The sequence below is a fragment of the Ictalurus furcatus genome, chromosome 11 (genome assembly GCF_023375685.1).
Source record: "Ictalurus furcatus strain D&B chromosome 11, Billie_1.0, whole genome shotgun sequence".
In the NCBI taxonomy this organism is placed as follows: Eukaryota; Metazoa; Chordata; class Actinopteri; order Siluriformes; family Ictaluridae; genus Ictalurus; species Ictalurus furcatus.
Window position 1 is genome coordinate 22,566,145 of NC_071265.1, and position 24,971 is coordinate 22,591,115.

The 24,971-nt window shown below is 41.4% G+C and overlaps 1 protein-coding gene across 1 annotated transcript in view; it reads left to right on the forward strand.

Moving 5' to 3' along the window:
* Positions 1 to 24,971, forward strand: part of LOC128615218 (copine-9-like) — a 127,353-nt gene that overhangs the window by 78,273 nt on the left and 24,109 nt on the right. Inside the window, exons 8-14 of the mRNA XM_053637111.1 lie at positions 5,817 to 5,880; positions 9,570 to 9,673; positions 9,885 to 9,989; positions 16,493 to 16,534; positions 17,102 to 17,177; positions 17,484 to 17,537; positions 17,646 to 17,707. Of these exons, the coding sequence (XP_053493086.1) occupies positions 5,817 to 5,880; positions 9,570 to 9,673; positions 9,885 to 9,989; positions 16,493 to 16,534; positions 17,102 to 17,177; positions 17,484 to 17,537; positions 17,646 to 17,707 (507 nt within the window). The remainder of the gene's footprint in view (positions 1 to 5,816; positions 5,881 to 9,569; positions 9,674 to 9,884; positions 9,990 to 16,492; positions 16,535 to 17,101; positions 17,178 to 17,483; positions 17,538 to 17,645; positions 17,708 to 24,971) is intronic.

Genomic DNA, 24,971 nt, shown 5'->3' on the forward strand with positions numbered 1-24,971 from the left:
GTGTGTGTGTGTTAGTGTGTGTGTTTAGCTCTGTTGCATAAGGGAGTCTATGTTTCTGATTGTATAACCTGTGTGGGGGAGATGGAGTCCTTATGTGCCTCTCTTTTCTGTATGTGTGTGTGTGTGTGTGTGTATGTATGTATGTATGTGTGCTCGTGTGTGTGTGTGAGAGAGAGAGAGAGATTATTTTGCTTCTCTTTTTTACTAGTCACATTTGACTGTGATAGCATGTTAGTGTCTCATGTCTCATCATATAAGATGTGTGTTATACTGAAAGAAAGTGATGAGTGGTACGCAGGAGAGAAATGACAGGAGATTCCCTCCGAAGCAGCAGACAGTTCAGTCTCCTACGGTCGCAATCATGCAGAATATTCTGGTCGCCCACAGTTACACACAGTAACATTCGGCTCTCTGCTAGTAGTCTTGAACAATTTGCCTGCAATTAGCCTGTTTCCTGCAACACACATTTCTGTCAAGTTATACCAGTGACCTCCTTAGAATTTTTCTTCCACTTGAGATCACTTTTATGGGGTTAGAGTTTGACTAAAGACATATTTAGTATTTTAAAGTTTGTAGTTAAGCAAAAAAAAAAAAAGATTATTGAGCTAAACTTTAATAAGGATTAATTTCTCAAATGCAGTTAAAGCAGTATTTATTAGTTTTTAAGCACAGTATTGAAACTCATAAGGCTTAATTATGCTAAATTGGCAGAGTGAGTTTTAACTTGTCTTACATTTCAGAACCCAGTGCAGTTAGAGGAAGAACTGGGGGGGGAGGAATGTGTGGATAAGTGTGTGTGCAAGTGCGAGAGAGGTAATAACCCGGCAATGTAGCAATCAAGTCACTGATCCTCATTCTAGCCTATTTCAATTTCATTATACTGAATTGCAGAAAGTACATCAGTGCTGTGGGAGACCTTGTATGGTGTACTTTTATCTGTATTGGCAAAGTGATGCAACCCGCTGAGGCAATCCAGGCATGAGAAAAGAAATTCAGAAAACTTGGCCGGAACTGAATAGCCTGCTGGCATCATTATATGTCTAGTCTTCATTCTGTACACCTATCTTGGGCCTGTCGCTAGTGTTAACTCCAACTCCAGTGTTCACCTTTGCCTATTAGTAAAGATGTGGAATATGTCCAGTCAGTTTGGCATAAAGTGAAAATCAATTCAGCGTCAGCATCAAGACTCTACACCTTGTATCAGCTAAAGGTTTAAAAGATGTTTGATGTGTTTCCTTAATTAGTGGACAACAGATAAAGACAACATTAGGTATATATTTCTCTGTGATCTAATGCCATATTCGATTTGGGAAGTCGGAGCTCGGAATGACATTATTTTTAACCTCTGTGCATTCGAGCTGCAAAGTGGGGAAAAAACAAGGCTGCCTCCCTGTTTGTCTTTTGGAAGCAACAAGCCAACAGCGAACTGTTCTAAAGCAAATACTTGTATATACAGCATAATTCATTTAAAAGTAAGAAGTGCTACTTTGTTTACTGTTGATACTGTATGCTGCCATGTTGATACGATGTCACTTGCTGAACTCAGTGCTGAGGACACCATCCTGAGTAGGAATTTAAGGAGTTTAAGGGGTGTTTTCTTTTGTTTTTCCAAAGAAATTATGAGTTACAGCCTCTATGCGGCATTACTCACTTGGAGAAATGTAATTTTGAAACTTGGTCCATTTCAGTGTACCAAATATTCTCAGATTGATGACACATATATGAACACAAAAAATGAACTCAGACCCCTAAAGGGAACTGTACTCAGACCACCTCCAAAGAAACTTGTGGGTTGCTGTACATATACAGCTCCAGCTTTCTATCCCCTAAGAGAAATTAGAAACAAAAAAACAAACCTCAAATGGCTTTCTGTGGGGTTGTGTGGTTTCACATCAATGTCAGCAGTTTTAGGTAGCAACATGACATATAATCTAATAGAGGCATTGCTATAGTGCTTAGAGCTTATGTTTTAGTGACAGATACAACAGTTATTGTACGTATATTCCTACTGTAATATAGTGTACACTCTCTGAGCATTTTATTAGGAACACTATACGTATACTCGGTAGCGTCTCCCTTTTCTCTCAAAACAACTTCGATTCTTCATGGCATGGATTCCACAAGATTTTCTAAACATTCCTTTGAGATTCTGGTCCATGTTGACATGATTGCATCATGCAGTTCCTGAAGATTTTTCAGGTGCACTTTCATGCTGTGAATCTCCTGTTCTACCACATCCCAAAGGTGTTCATTTGGATTCATATCCGCTGACTGGGAAAGCCACTGAAGAACACTGAGCCCATTGTCACGTTCATGAAACCAGTCTGAGACGACTTTTGCTTTGTGACATGGTGCATTATCATGCTGGAAGTAGCCGTTAGAAGATGGGTAAATTGTGGTCATGAAGGGATGCACCACAATTGTACAGAGTGGTTATCTGAGCTACTGTAGCCTTTCTGTCGGCTCAAACTAGTCTGGCCATTCTCCAGTGACCTCTCTCATCAACAAGGCATTTCTGTCTGCAGAACTGTCACTCACTGGATGTTTTTTTATTGCACCATTCTGAGTAAAATCTAGAGACTGTTGAGCATGAAAATCCCAGGAGATCATCAGCAGTTGTATACTCAGACCAGCCTGTCTGGCATCAACAGTTATGCCACAGTCAAAATCAGTGAGATCACATTTTTTCCAAATTCTGTTGGTTGATATGAACATTTCCCGATGCTGCTGGCCCATATCGGGTTCCACTCCTGTCAGCCAAGAACAAGAATCTGAGGCTATAATGGGCACAGACTGAAACTGGACAGTTGAAGACAGGAAATAAGACCAGGTGATTTTTTTTTCTAATCTTCAACTGTCCAGTTTCAATGAGTGTGTGCCAAGGATAGCCTCAGATTCCTGTTCTTGACTGACAGGAGTGGAACCCAATGTGGTCTTCTACTGATGGAGCCCATCCAATGCAAGTTTCAATGTTTTGTGCATGCTGAGATGCTTTTCTGCTCACCATGGTTGTAAAGAGTGATTATATGAGTTACTATATCCTTCCTGGCAGCTTAAACCAATCTGGCCATTTTCCTCTGACCTCTCTTATCAACAAGGTGTTTCCACCCACAGAACTGTCACTCACTCAAGGATTTTTGTTGCATTGCACCATTCTGCGTAAACTCTAGAGTTGTGTTTGAAAATTCCAGGAGATCATCAGTTTCTGAAATACACAAACCAGCCCATCTGGTACCAACAACCATGCCACAGTTAAAGTCACAGAGAACAGATTTTTCCTCATTCTGGTGTTTGATGTGAACATTAACTGAAGCTTTTGACCTGTTTCTGCATGATTGTATGCATTGTGTTGCTGCTGCTGCTACATGATTGGCTGATAAAAGCTGCATAAAAGAGCAGGTGTAAAGGTGTTCCTAATAAAGAGGATGGTGAGTGTATTAAGTAATAGAAGACTATGCAGAACAAAATCATCAAGGCAAATGAGACAACTTTCCAGTATACTTATGGAACAACTGAACAGCCAATTTTTTTTCCACAACAGTGTACCTCAGAAAAATTGTCTAATTTTCAAGCCATGGTTAAATATTTGATGTAGTTTGCTCTTTATGTTTTTAAAAACATCACATTAAAGATTTTCTTCACAATTTTTGTAATGCCCAAGACTACATGTGCATAACACTTGATATAACCACAAATTGGTGTAAAAACTAACTGAATAGATGGATTTAAGAGCAGGGGTGACTTGGTGGCTCAGTGGGTTAGCAGTGCAGCTTCACAGCCTTGGGGTCCTCAGTTCAATCCTGAGCTTGGATTACTGTCAGTATGGAGTTTTACATGTTGCCCTTATGTCTGAGTGGATTTCCTCTGGGTTCTCCAGTTTTCATCCACATCCCCAAAAACATGGCTTTAAATGGATTGGCTATGCTCAATTGCCCCTAGGTGTGAATGTGTGCAGGCTACCCTGCGATGGATGCCTGACACCAATCTCATGATTTTTTTTTTTTTACAGGAATCAGTTAAAAATAATTTTCTAACTTAAAAGTCAATTTACTTCTTTGACATGTGACCATTGTGATTAACAGTAGTCTTGAGTTTTTCTGCGATCAGGCCGTTTCCCCGTTCATTATAAAGTACTTGCTCTCTTCAGCTTGACAGCTAGTCACAAGACACCATTACAATAGGCATTTATAATGAAGGGATTTCCGATTGCCCATTTCTCTCATCTTCTCTACACCTACCATTTAATGAGATTACAGTGGCATTGATTGCCTCATCCATCACTGGTTATATTCTGCTTTCTGCATGTGTAGAATGGTAACTTTTCTAAAGGTGCAGACTGATAATCTGTTCTCTGGTAGCTCTAAGAGATATCTCTACCTATTATTGTTCTTTTTTTAACCAGCAAAAAATCAACAACTTATCCGCATTGCACATTATAAACCTGTATTGATTCAACTGTTCACCTTAATTACAATGACTGTCTCCAGGTGTGTTTCTGAACCGTTTGGTGCTCTAAGCAACAATTTCTGAACCTTTGGGGGCTTTTGGCAACATGGATTATTTGAAATCTGGCATTTGTTTGTGGCATCCTAGTGGAATGGAGGACCTAAATGACTGCTCGTAACTAAAAACGGCCCTGAGTGTCTCTTTTAAAATGCCCTCCATTAATATTGGCACCCTTTGTAAATATGAGCAAAGATGGGTGTGAAAAATTGTTTTTATTGTTCAACTTTTGTGGATTTAATTTTAAATAAATGAAAAAAATGGTACTGAAAGTTCGCCCCATCCGATTAATCGATTAACCGGGGGGAATAATCGGCCAACTAATCGATTATGAAGATAATCATATATATATATATATATATATATATATATATATATATATATATATATATATATAAAACAAAAGATCAAAAGGTTAAGTACAGTGAGACTCGAAATCAAGCAAACAATAAAGGAATTTGTTAGCAGTCATTGCTATCATGGGTCTACGTTAGTTTTGCCCCTGGAGCCGAATGAAACTGTGTTTGTCAGCAGTCTCATCGTTTGGGAAGCAGAAACTGTGTGGAAAGCTGATTTGAAAGGTGATTTAATGCACCAGAATCAAAAACCTTATTCTAATATTGGCCAATTTATGGAAACATACCTATGTTACAGTTGATAATGTTCAGTTAACTGACTGAACAAAATGTTGTGTTAATGCTTTTAATCATGTGATCAGGAAACAATATGATTTTAAAAGTTTTTTATATCATTCATGATGTTAGTGTCCTTCTTACCTTATTTCTTTTTTCATAACTGTAGACAAAAACTTTCTCTCCCTTCCATTATTTCCTACCTTTTTATTTCCTTACTTCCTACCTTTTCCTTCTTTATCCATTAGTTTTCTGTCACAAGCAATGAAAAACACCTCTTACTTTCTTTCTGTCTCCTCCCCATTTCTACTCAAACTACCCTAATATTGAGTGAGTTTACTTTAGACCCACACTGCAGTAATTTCCCAGGCTGATATGGACTGAGAGGCGTTGGGTTTGTATGTAGTAGTGAGGTATTGAATGATGGGAATCCTCCGGTGGGTTGATGGTGTCGGGTAATTGTGTTTGCAGCTCACACTTTCACCCTTTAGACTTCTCACTCTGTCACACCAACTTAGGCTCTTTAACTACACATTGTCATTTATTCTCAGTTCACACATACACACACACTCGTTCGTTACCATAGAATATACATAGACTAGCACTGACTTTTCTGTTGTGGCTGACTGTATCTCTAATGAGTCGCTGTGAGCTTTCTTTCTCCTTCTTTCTTCCTTCCAGCGGGATTCCAGGGAAGAAGTGCGGCAACATCATCTTAACCGCTGAGGAACTCAGCAACTGCAGGGTCAGTTCAGTAAACACACAGTCATTTGCATATATGCACACACAAATCAGAGCCACAAATTTAGTCTCAAGAACACTATTTAGATGTTTCTGACACATAACATTACTCTGAATCAAATTACAGTGAGATTATCATTACGAAAACATACATTTGTCACAGTAAGTGAAGGAAAATATAAATCTATAAAGATATAACTGGGTCATTGAATATAAATTGACAGTTATTGCTTGTTGAATTAAAATTGGACATCTATTTGTATCAAATATTTTAGTCTTAATTGCTATCAGCTGTTTAATGCGTGATCTCCATTATTCATTCACAAATGCATGTTTTAATCTGAATGCTGGAGCATTTCTTCATATGATAATAAATATGCTTTAAATACATACACTTAACAGTTCTATCATATGAAAGGGTCTAATATATTCATCAAGTAAATGAAGCATTAAGGGAATTGATGGCATAAAGTTTCTCTTTTTTAAACAGAATTATTTAGCTCATATTTCTCTCTTGGAATAATTAGAAGCAGCAATTAGCAGAAATGGATGGTGAGATGAGGATTGCATGTTATTACATTCAGCCAATCTAAAAGAGCTAAATAATGAGAGAGAGCTGGTGTTCCACACAAAATATACATTTGCATATTACATAAGGTTTCAGATTAGTAGCTTGGGCTGAATGTTAAAGTAATGAATAGTAAAGAAGAGATGCCCAGTTTTTAACTGAAATACCTTTGCACACTTCCTTGTTTTTTAAATTGACTCAAGGAACAAGTTTTTCTATGGATTTTTTAACATTATAAAGGTCAGAAATCACTTGTGAGCGTTGTAAAACAAATGACTTTACGTATAATAGTAAGTGCTCAGCTTGAATTATGGTTCAAACTCCCGTGTGTGCCGTGTGCTATTTGTCACAGTTGCTCCCTGAGAATAAAATTGGCTTTCTTTTTAGAAGGAAAGGACTATGTTTTCCTTGTATCACATTATTGTGCAGCTTAGTAAGCAGTCAAGTGTGGTCAGGGTTGGGAGGGTTACTTTAAAAATGTATTCCGTTGCAGTTACAAATTACTTAATAAAAAATGTAACCAGTAACGTAATCTAAGTATCGAAATATGAAAGTCAAGTAATCTGATTATATTTGGATTCCTTCAAGGTCACATGTAAATAAAGTCAAGAGAAAAGCTTAAGCGTCTTAATAGCGTTCAAACAGTTTTACTATGAATGCAGACTTTAATACACTGAAAAAGACACTATTAGCCTCACATAAATATATATATAAATAAAACTGGTTTCACACTGCCCACGTTTGACATTTTTTCCTACATTCTTTTGCATGTCCATGGAATAAAATAAAATATGATATGACTTGAGTGCACCTTCTGCCCTTTATCATTTACACATTTGAATGACCATGTAATACGAAGCAATATAATAACATGAAATTAAAAATTACCTTATTGCATGGGTATTGTTTCGACTAAGGACAGCTGTCATTTGCTACTATTGTCAAGCAATGGTTCGATGCGGTACACAGCATAAGCTCTGTTGTAGCCTAGTTTGAATGTAATTTGCCACTATGTTTCAGTTTACAGACTCCTAAAAATTAACAGTTGCACCAAATAAGTTAACATTAAATTATAGCCTTAAATTATAACTTAAAAATGACACACTTTAGTAGTTGAAACTTTTTCCTTTAACTAACCCCTTTGTTTTTGTTTCAAGATAACCCTATTGTAACTAGCACATAAAGTACAAATGCAAAAGATGGATGATTGGGTACCACTTTATTTTTCCTAAAAATACTAACTTGAGAGAGACATACAGTACTGTACAAAAGTCTTAAGCAACCTAATTTTTTTGTACAAATTGTGTTATAGATGTTTATTTTATGGCTCCTGCAAGACTTGGTCAGTGCAAAAACATTTTGAATTTCCAAACATTACTTTTCCAACAAAAAATGTTTGTATGTCAGTAAAAAAAGAAACGTATTATGTAACATACCACTTACAGACAAAAAAAAAAAAACATTATGAAGGCTGCTGGGTTTTCATGGAAGAAAAAGAAGCAAGTACGACAGTCAGAGTCTCCAGAAGAACTGTGGCAAATTCTGCAAGATGCTCATTAAAACTTACCAGCTAATTTTCTTATAAAACTTCACAAAGTATACCTGAGACTACTTATGTTAAGGGTTGTCATACCAACTATTGACTTTGTTTAGGTTATTACTGTTTACTGCTGTTTATAGTATTTTATGTACAAATATTGAACTCATCTTTTATTTACAGCATTTCATTGCATGTGCCTTTGCATAGTATTATATTAATCAGGTTAACCACTTCCCTGTGCCTCCATTATGGATGTAGTGTTTCCTGTTTGTGTCAGATCATGTTTCCGATTGGCTGGAGATGGTACATGGGAACCCCCAAAACCGGTGCAAATGAAAGTTTTTGGCCTTTGTTAAAAATAGTTAAGTGTCTGTGGAGCAACCGAAATTCAAACCTACTGTAACTACTCTCAATAGTTTATGGTCGAATTTACACTCTGACTTACAGTACTATCCAACTTGTGCTCAATTGATGCAACTGGCTTCTAGTCTATCCCTTCTCACGTCTCTTATGCTGTAGGGTGTTAGAGGAATACCTGCAGTACTGCAGTGTAGCTTGACTATGATGAAGTTGGATTGGTCCCGTTACTATTACAGATACAGTAGGTGACCATTTACTTGTGAAGATAGTCAAAGAGCATCACTATAAAATGTAATTCAAAGATTTTTCATTACCAAACACTCCACTTAAGACAGCACAACATTAAACAACTGTTGTCTGCTTCTGACAAGTCTCAGAATCCAAGTTTCTTGTTTACTGCTTCAACCAAGGCACCAAATAACATTGCTAATATTATTTAACAACAGTAATCACATTCCGAAAGGTTGCTTGCCTGATTACTCATTACTGCTATACCTCCTACTTGCGAAAGCAAAGTACACTATAATTATATGAGTGTTGTACTCTAGCATTTTGGTAGTCTTTATTTAATGACATCATTTGTAAACATCCAAAAGGTCTTCATGATCCCCTCAAAAGAGATTCATTCCCAAATTTTAATAAACTTGAGAAGCTTAATGCCAGACATGGGAAATGGGTGATGTGTTAGGAATATTAAAAAGAAAAGTGTGCAGCTCAAATAGAGAGAATCACCGAAGAATTAGATTTTTTTTTTCATTGGCAGTGATTTTTTCCGCTTGCGATTCCAACAGGATAAACCTTTCATTACAGGAAATTCGCACAAGCAGATGAGATGTTTTATTTCACAGTTTTATTTCACAGCTCTCTCTCTCTTTCTCTCTGTGTGTGTGTGTGTGTGCATGTGTGTGTGTGTGGTGTAATTTTTTGTTGGAGCCTTATGTCCTTGAAAGGAAAAACAACAACAACAGCATCCATTCCATAATATGTCTTCATATTGTGCTCATATTGGAGTTTCATGGTTTTCAGTTATCTTTTGTAGTCCCAACTTCCTGGCTTGGATTGAGTGCAGAGGTCATCTCTCTTGTTTGTGTAGTGTGCTGAGAAATTGTTTCAGAAAAAAAAGAGAAAACTCTTCAGCTTGCTGGTATACAAGTGTGTGCGGAGACATGTTTATATATGTGTCTGAAGTGTGGCCACCATGTTACCCGTCTTTCTGTACTTTCAGGATATTGCTACTATGCAGCTGTGTGCCAATAAACTGGACAAGAAGGACTTCTTTGGGAAGTCTGATCCTTTTTTGGTGTTCTACCGCAGCAACGAGGATGGGACGTGAGTGGGATGGCAAAGGGAGACCTCTCTCTTTCGCTGCGCTCTCTCTTTTTCTCTATCTCCCTCTTTCTGTCACATGTGTCTATTTTTCTCTGATATCTACAACAACTGGATTTCATTTGTCTTAAAAATATGATGATGCTATTCTAGATTCCTTGACATGACTATTAAAGTCAGTCATTTATAAGAAATATTCTGTCATGTGCTGCAGGTTCACTATCTGTCATAAGACAGAGGTGATCAAGAACACGCTGAACCCGGTGTGGCAACCATTCACCATCCCTGTGCGTGCATTGTGTAATGGTGACTATGACAGGTGAGCTACTCACATTATTTCCCCTGCTGTTGATGTTTTCAAGTTCAAGTGGTTTTATTGTCATTTCAACCATATACAGTTGGTACAGTACACAGTGAAACGAAACACGTTCCTTTAGGACTATGGTGTTACATAAAACAACACACTAACCACATGAGACGACACAGAACTAAGTAAGATCTATAAACATTCTACATAAAGTGCATGCGCAGACGTGTGCTTACAACGCAGGACAGTACAGTAACTACGAACTTTTCCCATTCGTATTAGTTTAATAGGAGGACAGTTATAGTGTGTATTTTAACAACCTAATATATCTTATATCTTTATATTAGTTATTAGAAATATAAACAATAATTAAAGAAATAGGCACACAAAGTCACTTCACATAATTGGGGATCTTTGTGATAGCAAATGTGCGTTAGCATGTGCTGTAAATGTAAATAAGAGATGGATGTCATGTGACCAAAACCAAACGTTTGTTTCATATTTGAAACACAGTTTATTTTTGGTGTAATCTACTTTTACCCAGGTAACTATAGAATGACAATAGCTTTTTGCACCCAGGTGAAAATAGAAATGTATACTATTTACACCCAGTTAATTTACTCATTGCCCTCCACCCTGTATCCAGATCTTTGTGCCACACAATCTGAGAATGGGAGGGCTAACACTTCCTAGCGACATTGATGAAAAGAATATTAGCTAACTTCTTACTGACTCACTGGTTTTAATGGCATAATAGTAATCGTAGTGTTAGCTATCTTGCTTACATTAACTTTAGCTATCTTGTTAGTGAACTTACTTAACTATTAAAGTAAAATGCAGTGCAGTATTGTGTGTACATACCAGTCAAGCTTAGCAAAAGTAGTTCATTTATTTCTCTTTGGTCTTTAAGAGTACTGTGTGGCCAATATTTGTGTGCCACTATTCACCTTGTGGCAAATGGTGACACTCTTTTTCCCATCTATTTTACCATTTTCACATACCGATTGTGTATGAGCATGTAAGAAGAATCAATCACAAAAGAAGATTTTAATCATTTTTGAGTTATATAAGCAAGACAGGACAATACAGTTATACCGATTTTATAAAGCTGCCATTAGATGATATTAAACATTGAACTTGCTGACCAATAAAGCATCATTTGCTGTACTCAGCCTACTCTAAAACTCATCACTCTACCCTCAGGCAAGATCCAGTATCAGTGTGAAAAGAGCCCAAACCTCTTTACTCTTTAAGGTTGTGTCTCTATTTCAGGAGCCAGAAACATGGTTTGTGAGGATTGGGTTGTTCTCACTGATGAGCAGAGCAATGGTGGAAGTCATCACGCTAATTATTTAATCAGGCCCAAACCAGAGGCATTCCTAGAGTTTGATCACTACTAGGTCCCCAATAATTTTGTAAAAAATTCTAGGGGGGGTCCAGGGGCATGCCCCCCGGGGAGTTTTTATTTATTTATATATATATATATATATATATATTTTTTTTTTACACAAAAACAGCACCAAAACATTCCATTGTGGTGACTTTGGGAGTAGTGTTCATTTATTTATTTATTTTCTTTAACCATATTATATAACAAACATTAATGTAAGACTGCTTTGACATTTTTACCATATCTGAGTAATTTGTTTATCTTGTGATTGTAGATTAAGGTCCAGGTTATAAAAGATTTTTTAAGGGGTAGTGAAATGAAATTCTGCAGTGAAATGTTCAGTTGTTCAATTCAAATGCAACATTTGTCCCTGCAGTCTGCTTACCCTCACCTGACTGATGATGCTCATCTCTCCCTCTGCCACCTCTTGGAATGAAATAAGTTTGTGCAGTGCCATCCACTAATATTGGCACCATTGGTAAATATGAGCAAAGAAGGTTGTGAAAATTGTCTTTATTGTTTAACCTTTTGATCTTTAGTTCAATAAAATCACAAAAATACTCTGCTCTTATGGATATCATACAATTGCAAACAAAACACAGGTTTATAAAAGAATATCTTTGTTAAATATAGGTGTGCAACAATTATGGGCACCCTTTTTGTCAATACTTTGTGCTACCTCCCTTTGCCAAGATAACAGCTCTGAGTCTTCTCCTATAATGCCTGATGAGGTTGGAGAATACATGGCAAGGGATCTGAGAACATTCCTTCACACAGAATCTCTCCAGATCCTTCAAATTTCAAGGTCCATGCTTGTGGACTCTCCTCTTCAGTTCAGGTTTTCTATGGGTTTCAAGTCAGGGGACTGGGATGGCCATGGCAGGACCTTGATTTTGTGATCAGCCATTTTGTGTTGATTTTGATGTATGTTTTGGATTATTGTTCTCCTGGAAGGTCCAACCACGGCCCATTTTAAGCTTTCTGGCAGGGGTAGTCAGGTTTTCATTTAATATCTGTTGATATTTGAAAGAGTCCATGATGCCATGTATCCTAACAAAATGTCCAGGTCCTCTGGCAAAAAAAACAGCCCCAAAACATTAAGAGCCACCATCACATTTAACCGTGGGCATGAGCTATTTTTCCTTATGGGTACATCTCTGTGTGTGCCAGAACCACCTCAGGTGTTTATTGCAGAAAAGCTCTATTTTGGTTTCATCTGACCCTAGAATCCAATGCCATTTGAAGTTCCAGTAGTGTCTGGCAAACTGAAAACACTTCAGTTTGTTTTTGGATGAGAGTAGAGGCTTTTTACTTGAAACCCTTCCAAAAAACTTGTGATATAGGTGACTTCAGATTGTAGTTTTGGAGACTTTCTGACCCCAAGACACAACTAATTTCTGCAATTCTCCAGCTGTGATCCTTGGAGATTTTTTGGCCACTCGACCCATCCTCTTCACAGTGCGTTGAGACAATATAGACACGTCCAATTCCAGGATGGTTCATAACATTTCCACTTGACTGGAACTTCTTAATTATTGCCCTGATGGTGGAAATGGGCATTTTCAATGCTTTTGTGATATTCTTATAGTCACGTCCCATTTTGTGAAGCTCAACAACCTTTTGCCGCACATCACAGCTATATTCATTGGTCTTACCAATTGTTATGAATGACTAAGGGAATTTGGCCTACCAAATGTGATACCTCATATTTATATCCCTGTGAAACAGGAAGTCATGGTTGAACAATATCCTGTTCCTAGTCACCCAGGTGTACTAAAAAAAAAAAAAAAAATATCAATGGGAATGTACTTCAAATATATTTTTCTCATATGGATTCATAGGGGTGCCAATTATTGTTGCACACATATATTTAACAAAGTTTATATATATATATATATATATATATATATATATATATATATATATATATATATATATATATATATATACCTGTGTTGTGTTTGTAATTGTTTGATATCCATATGAGCAAAGTATTTTTGTGAATTTTTTTTAACAAAATATCAAAAGGTTAAACAATAAAGACAATTTTTCACAGCCTTTTTTGTTGATATTTACCAAGGGTGTCAATATTAGTGTCACGTTTCGTGACGCAACGGAGATAAGGTAGGATGCAAGCGCAGGTTGAACAACAGTTTTATTTAAAGAGAGACAGGCAGACAAATCCAAAACGTGATCCAAAACGTAATCCAGTAACATGCAAGGTTCAGGCGATTGGCAAACAGGCATAAACGAGGCAAGGCAGGAATCAAAGTCGTGGTCTCGGGATACAGGGTCGATATACCAAACATGAAACATAAACAACAGCGAGGGACTGGTAGCGGAGAAACCAGCGTGAACTTAACAAACGAAACTAAAAATGACATGACCTATGAACTAAGACTAAGACTATGAATCGAAACATGAAACTATGGACTGAGACTGTGGTTATCTATCGTAAGGACTCTAAACTAATCGACTGTCTAACTCATTCAACATTCCGCGTCGTGTGCTGGGAGGCGCGCGGTATATATGCGGAGATAATCAGCCTCGTAATGGCTGACGGCTGAGGACGATTCAGACACACACGAAACAATAGCCAATGACAGAACGGGGAGGAGACATAAAAGAAACATAAACAAATGCACGTGTAGAAATGTCACGATTGTCCACAAGGGCAAAGCAGGTGCTCGCGCACCTGCTCGTGCATGCGCGCTCACATGCTCCACAGCGCGCTGCATAAAGGGGAACTCGTGACAGAACCCCCCCCAAGGGCACTCCTCCCGGAGTGCCATGAAACATCCATCTCCATTGGCGGCCCCGGCCCCCTGGGCAGAATGTCCCAAGCAGAGCCTGGAGACCGCATGGCGTTCTTGGCGAAACAAAAAAGCAGAGCTACGTACACGGCAGAGCAGGAAAGCAGAGCAGGAAAGCAGAGCGACGTCCTCGGCGGAGCATGGAGGCAGAGCGACGTCCTCCGCTGAACAGGTAGGCAGAGCAACGACCACAGCCGGGCAGACAGGCTGAGCGAAGTCCTCGGCGGAGCATGAAGGCAGAACGACTTCCTCGGCGGAGCAGGAAAGCAGAGCGACATCCTCGGCTGAGCAGGGAAACAGAGCGACGACCACAGCCAGGCAGGCAGGCTGAGCGAAGTCCTCGGCGGAGCATGAAGGCAGAGCGACGTCCTCGGCGGAGCAGGAAAGCAGAGCAACGTCCTCGGCTGAACAGGGAAACAGAGCGCTGTACTCAGCAGAGCAGGGAAGCAGGGCGACGTCCTCGTCGGAGCATGAAAGTGGAGTGACGTCCCCGGCTGAACAGGTAGGCAGAGCGACGACCACAGCTGGGCAGGCAGGCTGAGCGACGTCCTTGGCGGAGCATGAAGGCAGAGCGTGGGTCTCCGTGAGGCCCGGGAGAGGAGTGTGGGTCTCCGTGAGGCCCGGGAGAGGAGCGTGGGTCTCCGTGAGGCCAGGGAGAGGAGCGTGGGTCTCTGTGAGGCCAGGGAGAGGAGCGTGGGTCTCTGTGCGGCCAGGGAGAGGAGCGTAGCTCTCTTCGAAGCAGGAGGGGGGAACGATGTTGGCCATGGAGCAGGAAGGCTGAGCGACGACATCAGCCGAGCGGGGAGGCTGAACGACGTCCACAGCTGAACAGGGAAACAGAGCGCTGTACTCAGCAGAGCAGGGAAGCAGGGCGACGTCCTCGTCGGAGCATGAAAGCGGAGTGACGTCCCCGGCTGAACAGGTAGGCAGAGCGACGACCACAGCTGAGCAGGGAGGCTGAGCGACGTCCACAGCTGAACAGGAAGGTTGCAGCTCTGGAGTTGAGATCACCTCGTAGATCTCAGGCCGGGGTTCTGAGGTCACCAGGTGAACCCTGGGCATGGGCAGAACTTGGGCGGTCGTGTCGGTAGACTCGGGCGTGAGCAGAACTTGGGCGGCCGATTCGGTAGACTCGGGCGTGAGCAGAACTAGGCTGTGCGTGTCGGCAGACTCGGGCGTGAGCAGAACTTGGCGGTGCGTGTCGGCAGACTCGGGCGTGAGCAGAACTTGGCTGTGTGTGTCGGCAGACTCGGGCGTGAGCAGAACTTGGCTGTGCGTGTCGGCAGACTCGGGCGTGAGCAGAACTTGGCTATGCGTGTCAACAGACTCGGGCTTTGGCAGAACTTGGATGTGCGTGTCAGCAGACTCGGGCTTTGGCAGAACTTGGGCGGTCGTGTCGGTAGTCTTGGGCGTGGGCTGAACTTGGGCGACCGTGACAATTAGTGGAGGGCATTGTATATCCATCTGGATAAATAAAACTAAGCTAAGTAGTACTTAGTAGATCACTCCTTGCAAACAGAATAGCTAACACATAAAACATCTATTTAAAAACCCTTTAAATCCACAACAAGCCTTTTTGTGAGCTAACTAACGAACAAATCACTTCAAAATGAACAAATCACTTCAAAAAGCTTTCACTGATTATGACTAAATCACATCACATGAGATAAACAAGCATTCTTTTAGAAGTTGACAGCTAATTTTATCGATCAAATCTGTGCCAAGTAAATTAGATCTGGAAAATGGGATGTCCTTATTCACCCCTTTAAGAGCTTAGAGCTGAGGTTTAAAACTCAGGGACATCACACTGAAAAACCTCTATTGACATTCCTGTGAATTATTTAGAAAATATGCATACAGCCAAGGTTATCAATCTCTCCTACTTTTCAGATGCAAAACTAAATTATGCCAAATTGTTGAGGATGACCTTGAAAGGTACTCTGCTGGTATGCACTCTCACTGGATAATGCCCACATAATGACAAAATATTGCGAATTGTGGGAGCAGGGGTGTGTTTGTATGTGAGCCTTTGTGATTTCTCTGCTGTTCTCTACAGTTATCAGTTTTACCCAGAACAAATGTGAGTGAAATTTAAATAACAAACCCACAATGTATATACCTCTAAGTATGCCCCTTTGTTTGTCTGTTTTTTATCATTAGCGCAGGCTTTTAAAGATACTGAAAATAACTGTGTTGCACTTACCGTTCAGTGATTGCAACCTGTGGCTTCCTCTCTCTTTCTTTTCTTTTCTTTTCTTTCCTTTCCTTTTTCTTTATCTCCATCCTCCCTCATATCTCTTATCTCCCTGCAGAACCGTTAAGGTAGATGTGTATGACTGGGATCGAGATGGAAGGTAATTTCATTTCCTCTTTAGCAGATATCACTTCACAGATTTCCCTCTACAGCCAGAGCAAACAGAAAGTCTGAGAAATGCCAGCATGAGGGCATCAGTGCTCGACAGAGATGAGTGTTCACTTTACATGTCTTTCTAAACAAGAAGAAGGAGGGCAGGAAGTATAGGGTTATGCTCAGGTTAGGACTACTGGAAGGAAAGCTGTGTGACATCAAATAAAGATAGGGGCCAATGAGTGGGCAGTAACCAATGCTGATGGCTGGTACACACAAACACACACACACACACACACACACACACACACACACACACTGTCTGCTGATATAATTATTAATATTGATAATTAATGTGATGCCAGACCTAAGTATTTTAGTATTTTCAATACATAAGCTACAGTTTTTGTAAAACAAAACAACAACAAAAACACAGTTTGCCTTATGAGGGCCAGCCAATCAATTTAAATAGTCTAGGGCCATTTTACAGATGGATGGGTATGCAATTTGTACAATTCAGAATTTTTTTTTAATTAAAGATTGAGATAAACATCCCGCTCTCTTTCTTTTGCAGTCATGACTTTATTGGCGAGTTCACCACTAGCTACAGAGAGCTGTCCCGAGGCCAGAGCCAGTTTAATGTGTATGAGGTAAGCGTGGGCACAGTGCTGGCTACAGGCTACACATTATAATTCTCTCTCAGTCATATTATAAACTCATCGAATCATAATGGAAGTGCCAAGTGCTCACTTTCCAACAGCAACTGATTATTTATACCCTCTAGGGAATTATTACATATTAATTTTGTAACACAAAACCCCTCTTATAACCAAAAATATTCGTCTGTGACATTAAAATGGATTAACCTGGGTTAATATGATGAACTGGATTTCTGGATAGTTTTGGGAATGTGTCGTCTGTTGATTGAGTACATATCTCTTATTATCTGTGTATAGGTTTTAAATCCAAAAAAGAAAGGAAAGAAGAAAAAATATGTAAATTCTGGCACAGTAAGTACCTGTTTAAACTTTCATTTTGGTTATGCTTTCATTTTCAGAGTGTGTACAAAGGTCTGCTAGTGTCAGTGGCTCAATAAAATTTTCCTTCTCTCTCTGAAGGTGACATTGCTTTCCTTTAAAGTTGAATCTGAATACACATTTGTAGACTTCATCCGAGGAGGGTAAGCAGAACACTCATATTTGTTTACAGCCTGTCTCAGGTCCTGCTTTTCTTTAAATCCATGAAGTGTCACTAATTTGTTTGTGCAGAAAAATTGCACATGCTTGCACTTAAGGTTCATTTTCTGTTACCTGGCAGTCTACTATATTTTTATTAAACTATTTTTGCATGGTGCCTTTTCTTTTCCATGTATGAAAGCAGTGGATCGAATTTAGTATTAGGAGTAAAAATTTAAATGAGAAATAAATCTTTGCTGATTTGGGCATCTGAAAAAATTATATGCCAAGGATGCATCCTTTGTGTCAGAACAGTTATTTAAAGGTCATAGTTCTTCATATCTGACATGGTTCTCACCAGGGGTGTAAAGCCTATGAAAGGAGTAACCCTCAACAAATATTTAAAGACTAAACTCAGATAGCATCTCAGATCAGATGAATAATCAATATATTGTAAGCTGTATATTATAAACACATTAAGACCACTGAGGTCCAGTAAAATAACCTTGATGAACATGGGCTGTCTTATGGTGAGCTCAGAACCTGGGCTGAAATTTCTCAAAAATATTATTTTTTGCCAAGAAATTAGGTAAATTGAGAAAAGATAAGAGGCAGGACAACTGCATGTTTAAAATATAAAGGAATGGTGCCACTGGCTAGGCAGCTGTTATTATGGATAGAATATTAAGACTAAGCCAGCGAGATCATGGACCAGAGGTGAAACTAGTGGTAGGAACAAAAAAACTTCAAAAACTCTTCACAAGTTTCAGCAGTAACCTCAGGAAAGGCTGTGACAGCAGGATTCAGTACTATGTTAATTTTGTTGAACAGAACTTTGAAACTATAGATTTTTAAAAAATAATAATAATGCCACAGAAGTATTTTGATGAATTGGCTTTTATAGAGCACTGATAGGTAGCTAAAGCTTTTTACATTGTGGTAAGAGATTTCTTCCTCCAAGAAACATGAAACCAACCAACTGCATTTTTTTTTTCAAACTACTGCTTAGGGAACGTGCTATCTGCCCTCTTCCACGTACATGAGCATCACAGGCGCAGATACTAGTTGGCTAGTGTCACTGTGATTGACAGCAGGGGAGAGAGAGTACGCCATCCCTCCCAGAGAGCAGGTGTGAGAGAGAGCATGAGAGAGAGAGCAGTGCTGGATGTATTTATTATTATATTTTACTTGAGCTCCGTGCTTTTCAGCATAGGTACTTTCTTCACAGAAAATGACAATAAAATAGGACAGAACTCAATAAAGCACACTTGACACATGGCTCAACAGGAAGCTGTAAGTGTTCTCTTTGATCATCTCATGTTTGAGATCCACCTGTGGGAAGGGCATCCATACCTGACCTCTGTAGAACCATCCAATTTCACCAATTCTGGCTGTGACAGACAGGACCACGTGTCCAATGCCAGGTAAGGGCACGCCCCTTACCTGAGTATGTAAATGACCTGCACGTGCTCCTCTTCCTCAGTTGACATTCGCTTCTCGTGACCTCTAGCTTATATTGTGCGCACAGCTCACTGGTTTGCTGACTTGCATTTTTTGTCTGCAGGAGGACATATCCCTTGGATCAGTCTCTGCCAGATGCGTTTGTTTTCTAGCTAGGTTAGCTGTGTCACTTGCTGCAAGCTGCCCATGCTCACGCTGCTTGTTAGGCTGCCTGCGTCCTCTTAAGCCTTTTTTCCCCTCTCCTACGGCTGCCCACCTTACGGACCCGACTGAGCTCTGTGCTTTGCCGCCATGGCGCATACTAAACGGGCTTCGGCTTCCGCTAGGGATAACCAGTCGATATTGCCTGCCCGGCTGTGTGTGGTGCTCTCATCACAGCTAGGGATTCTCATCCCTTCTGCGTACTCTGCATGGGCCTCAAATACACGGAAGAAGCCATTGATTTCCCTGACAAGCACTGAACAGTGCTTCCCAAAAAGCTCTGGCGCCAAAGGCTCAAAGTGGCTGCAACCCAGAGCATAGATTTTGGACAGTTCAACTCTGACGTGGGAAATGGCAATGATGTCCCGCTCCTGGGGATCTCCCAAGGTCCTGATTCTCCGACCAAAGCGACCCTTCTCTCCTTGAGGGCATCTTACCAGGTGAACCTTCCTTTATTAACGGCTCCGGCGATTGAGGACAACACAGACCTTCTAGAGGGTTTGGAGGACAACTAGGCCATCCTGTCTTCTTTAACGCCACAGGCTAATGTTCCTGCGGCCTTACCTCAGTCCGTCCTGTTCGAGTTTTGTTAGCGCGCTCACCTCGATATCGAATGGCAGGCCTTACAAAGTGCCACCGACCAAGAGAGGAATGTTTATGATGGGAAACTCCTGGGACCCCCACCTGAGAAAACACCTCCTCCCAGTCGTCCCCGCATGTGCCAAGCACATGAAACACTGCTGGGGAAGTTAAGGAAATGGCAGCTCTTGACATAGGTGACCCCCCCTGCCATTGAGCCCTCCATTACCAGACACCTTAACCCCTCCCAATGCGGCCTATTCTCCCCAGCAGAATGGACTGTTTTTCCGTGTTCATCCACCAAGAATCTTATAAGGCCTCGGTCTTGGCTGCCAGGGCCCTTAATGTCTCCTCACTTCTATAAGTTTCCCAGGCTGAGCTCCTGGTTGACATGGGGCAGGAACCTCACCCTCACTCTGGAAGCAGATCGTCACCATTAATGGCCTCGTCCTTGGCAATGCACACCAAGCCGTCCAGGCGAGGGAGCATTCCATGGCCCTCTCTGTGGTTGGCAAGTGTGTGCTCTGGCTTAACCTATCAGTTCTCCCCTATAGCGAGAAACATTGCATCGCAGGAGCCCCGGTGGAGCCCAGCCGGGCCCTTTTTGGTCCCGTTGTCACTTTGATGCAACAACGCTGTGATGACAAAAAGAAGGAGGACGAGGCTCTCAAGCTGTATCTGTTGAGGAAATCCGTGCCGCATCAGGCACCCCGTGCGGCCACTCAATCCCCCTGTGGGATGCCGGCAGACTGAAACCTTGTAACAAGCCACTGGCTCAGCAGGGTAATCCCCCTTCTACCGAGCCATGGGGGAGAACGTCCTTCTCCACAGTCATTGCCAAGAAACTCCCTAGCCACTCCCCCTCAGACCCCAAAAGGATGCGGCTGGCCTGATGCATGGCCCCAGGGGGATTTGAGTCCACTTTTTTGGTCAGCCAGCCCTCTGGACTCCAGTTTTGCCCTCCTGTCCCGCCTGTTTAAGAGAAGGAGGCTTTCTGTCGGTAGGGGCAGTCGGTAGGCCCTTTCCCCCCACCAGTTGTTTTTTTTTTTTATTATTTTATATATATGTATATATGTGTATATATATATATTTTTTTAATGGGTTATGGGGTTGGTTAGGTGTTCACGAAAGAGGTAAGTCTTTAGCTGTCTTTTGAAGATGGTGAGAGATTCTGCAGTCCTGATTGAGGTTGGAAGTTCATTCCACCACTGAGGAACAGTTAGTTTGAATGTTCTTGAAAGGGACCTTGAGCCACGCTGAGTAGGTACTGCTAAGCGTCGGTTGTTGATTGATCGCAGATTGCGTGAGGGAATGTAAGCTTTCAGGAGAGAGTTGAGGTAGGAGGGTGCTGTTCCAGACAAGGTCTTGTAGGTGAGCATCAAGGCCTTGAATTTGATACAGGAAGCCAGTGGAGGCAGATGAAGAGGGGTGTGACATGGGTTCTCTTGGGCTGGTTGAAGACGAGGCGTGCTGCTGCATTCTGAATCATTTGAAGGGATTTGATGGAGCTGGCTGGGAGGCCCGAGAGTAGTGAGTTGCAGTAGTCTAGTTTTGAGATAACAAGAGCCTGGACTAGTATCTGTGTAGCCTGTTCGGTGAGGTAGGGTCTGATTTTGTTGATGTTGTACAGGATGAACCTACAGGACCGTGCAGTTGTTGAGATGTGGTCTGTAAAGGTCAAGCTGTCATCAAGAATCACCCCAAGGTTCCTGGCCGTCCTCATTGGCTTGAGTGTGGTTGCGCCAAGCTGTACAGTGAGGTTGTGGTTGATTGAGGAACAGGCTGGGATGACGAGAAGCTCACATTTTGCCAGGTTGAGCTTAAGGTGGTGTTCCCTCATGCAGACCGAGATGTCCGACAGGCAAGCAGAGATACGTGAAAAAAACCACAAAAAATATGAAAAATCAAACGGATAAAATTAATTTGTTTCCGGGAGACGACATCCCCCGGCAGTCCCACATATCGCCCCCAAGCTGTCTGCTAGATGGTGCCATTGTATCTCAAATGAACAGACATTTCATTTTGATGTGCATGCATTTTGAAAGATGAAATCTCTTCCCTGCTCGAGAAGGGGGCGATTCGAGTGGTTCCTCTGCATCAGGGGTTTTACTCCCGGTATTTCCTGGTTCCAAAAAAGGATAGCTCACTTCGTCCAATTCTGGATCTCAGTGTTGAATAAACATTTGAGGAAATATGCTTTCAGAATGGTGACATACAGCACACTTTCTCATTTAATTCATCAGAAAGACTGGTCAGTCAATCTGAAAGATCCTTTTTTTCCACATAAGCATTTATCCCCTGCATAGGAAATTCCTTCATTTTGCCTACCAAGGCTTACATTACAAATTCACAGTTCTACCTTTCAGTCTCTTTCGGAGTCCAAGAGTGTTTTATTTGTGTGCAGAGCTGGGTTTAGCCTCGCTGAGCCTGACCGGTCTCAGGATACTAACTTATATAAATGATTGACTTATCATAGCCGATTCCAGAGAGAAAGTGGTGCAAGACACTCATCATGTGCTTGCGCACATCACATTGCTCGGTTTCAGAGTGAATGTGAGCAAAAGCAATTTCACTCTTGCTCAGAATGTTATATTCCTGGGTTTGGAGCTGAATTCAATAACCATACATGTGCGAGAGCACATTCTCTCTCTAATGAATTGCCTCTCACAGTTCAGTGAGGAGGCGAGGGTACAATATCACGCATGTCTCAGACTACAGGGCCTTATGGAATCAACCATTCAGGTTTTGCCTCTGGGCCTTCTGAGAATGAGGGCATTCATGAAATGGGTTTTTTTCTCACCATCTCAGCCCTTTACACAACCTCGGCCGCTCCGTCACGGTGATGCGCTCGTGCTCAGTAGCCCAGCACCACTGGAGGAATGCTGGGTTTTACGCTCATGGAACTCCCCTTGGGACGGTCATGTTGCGAAAAGTGGTGACGACAGATGTATCCTTAATGGGGTGGGGAGCCACCCAGGAGGGCAGAACCAAGAATGGCCATGTCCCAGGCATTTTGAAATTGTGCAGACTTCCTTTCAAGGGGGAACCCACTCTATGGAGACTGGCGCCTCCATCCGCAAGTAGTGTACTTACTGTGGGAGAGAATTGGCCGGATTGCCGTAGATCTCTCTACCTCGCGCAAAAACTCCAGTTGTTCAATGTTCTTCTCGCTAATGGACAGGGATGCACCCCTTGGTGTGGATGCACTGGCCCAATGTGCTGCTCTACACATTCCCTCCCCTTTGCTTAATAGCCTCCACTATAGCCAGGGTGAGAGTTCAGAGCCTGACCCTCATTCTGGTGGCACCCAGGTGGCCCAAGGCAAAGTGGCTTGCGGAGATAATTCCCCTCCTGTATGCCCCGTCATGGCCCGCCCATTGCGCACAGACCTCCTGTCTCAGGCGAACGGAGAAATCTATCACTCCTGTCCTGACAGGGTGGCCCTCTGGGCTTTGCCTGTGAAAGGGCAAACCTGAATGCAATGGGGCTCTCTCCATGTGTGTTCACCACCATACAGAGTGCTAGGGCCTCCTCCACACATTCCCTTTATGACTGTAAGTGGTGTGTGTTCGAGGAGTGGTGTGATGGACGCCGCCTGATATCGTATCAGTGTTCGGTTTCGGATATTTAATGTTTTTTGCAAGACCTTATGGATGGTGGTAAATCCTTTTTCAACCTAGTGGCTATTGCTGCATGCCATGTTGGGTTTGACGATATGACAGTGGGTCAACACCCCCTTGTTCATGAAGGGTGCTCATCGATTACTTCCAGTCACTAGAAGCAGGGGTGTAGGAGGAATTTTGAACCGGGGGGATTTGGGGCATGCACCCCCAAAAGGATTTTAAAAAAAAAATAAAGCACTTAAATGCTCATTTCTAATGACTTTTCATTGGTTAAATATTTGTAAAACACACAGACAGATGTAAAGGCTGACCAATAGTCTTGATTTATTAAAGAAAATTTCAATGACGTAATATGGAGATACGAGTTCTCAGTATGTCACTGAATGAAGCTCAATTTATTCATTAATATTGCTCCAAACAGAGAATTATTCATTTAAAACACTAGCTACCATAATCATTAAGAACAGCTGCTAGTTAATGTAGCTAGCCACAGTACATGTTGAGATGTGGGTGCCATCCTGTGAGGATTGCTGTTTCTGTTGTTGAATTGAAGCTATGACTATGAGTTGGAGGCTATTTTGCCATAGAAAAAACATTCCATTGTCCAGTTTTCTCGCTGGATGACAGTGTGACCTACTATTGCAGTTCTTGATGTAGAAGCACTGCCCTACCATGGCGAAGTTTTCCAGAATCACGAAAGAAAATGAAAACACACAGTCAATCTCCAACTCACAGCTCCAACTCACCAACAGTGGGAGCGATCCTCACATGATGGCGCCCCCGTCCCTAACATCCAACATGGTGTGACGTGAACTAGCTGGAGAACTGGTAGCTATCCATACAACTTACAAGCTTGTCTTCCTCAGTCTTTTCTACTCCTATGACCTGCTGTTCATCCTCCTCTGTCCTCTTCCTCTTTAAATATTGTAGGAACATTTTGACTACTGTTACCATTAATCGCTTATGGACATGTAGCAATGGCACAGACACACAATTTTGGCGTGCTAGCTAGCTTGCAAACGTATACATATATGACAGTTTCATAAGCTAATTAATTATTTCAACAACAAAATTGTCGATCAAAACCAGCAAACAATCAGCAATTTCATGGGCTGAAATAGCTACAATATCCTACCTCGAATATAAAGTGGTAAATCTTTCATCTATACATTAGTGTGCACAAGAGCATCTTTGCTCTCGTCCAGCTGGGCAACAGGCAAATGCTTCAGCGAGCCCTAGCTACTCGAGTCTGACCCCTGTGCTTATTATAGCGAAAGTTTATTGAATTATGTTTTTTTTATTGAATTATGTTTCTAAAAGTTGCAGAATGGATTCATTTTGAGGCTGTCCAACTCAGAAATCCTTGGAGACAGGCAGGCAATGCGAAATAAAATTTAAGATTAGG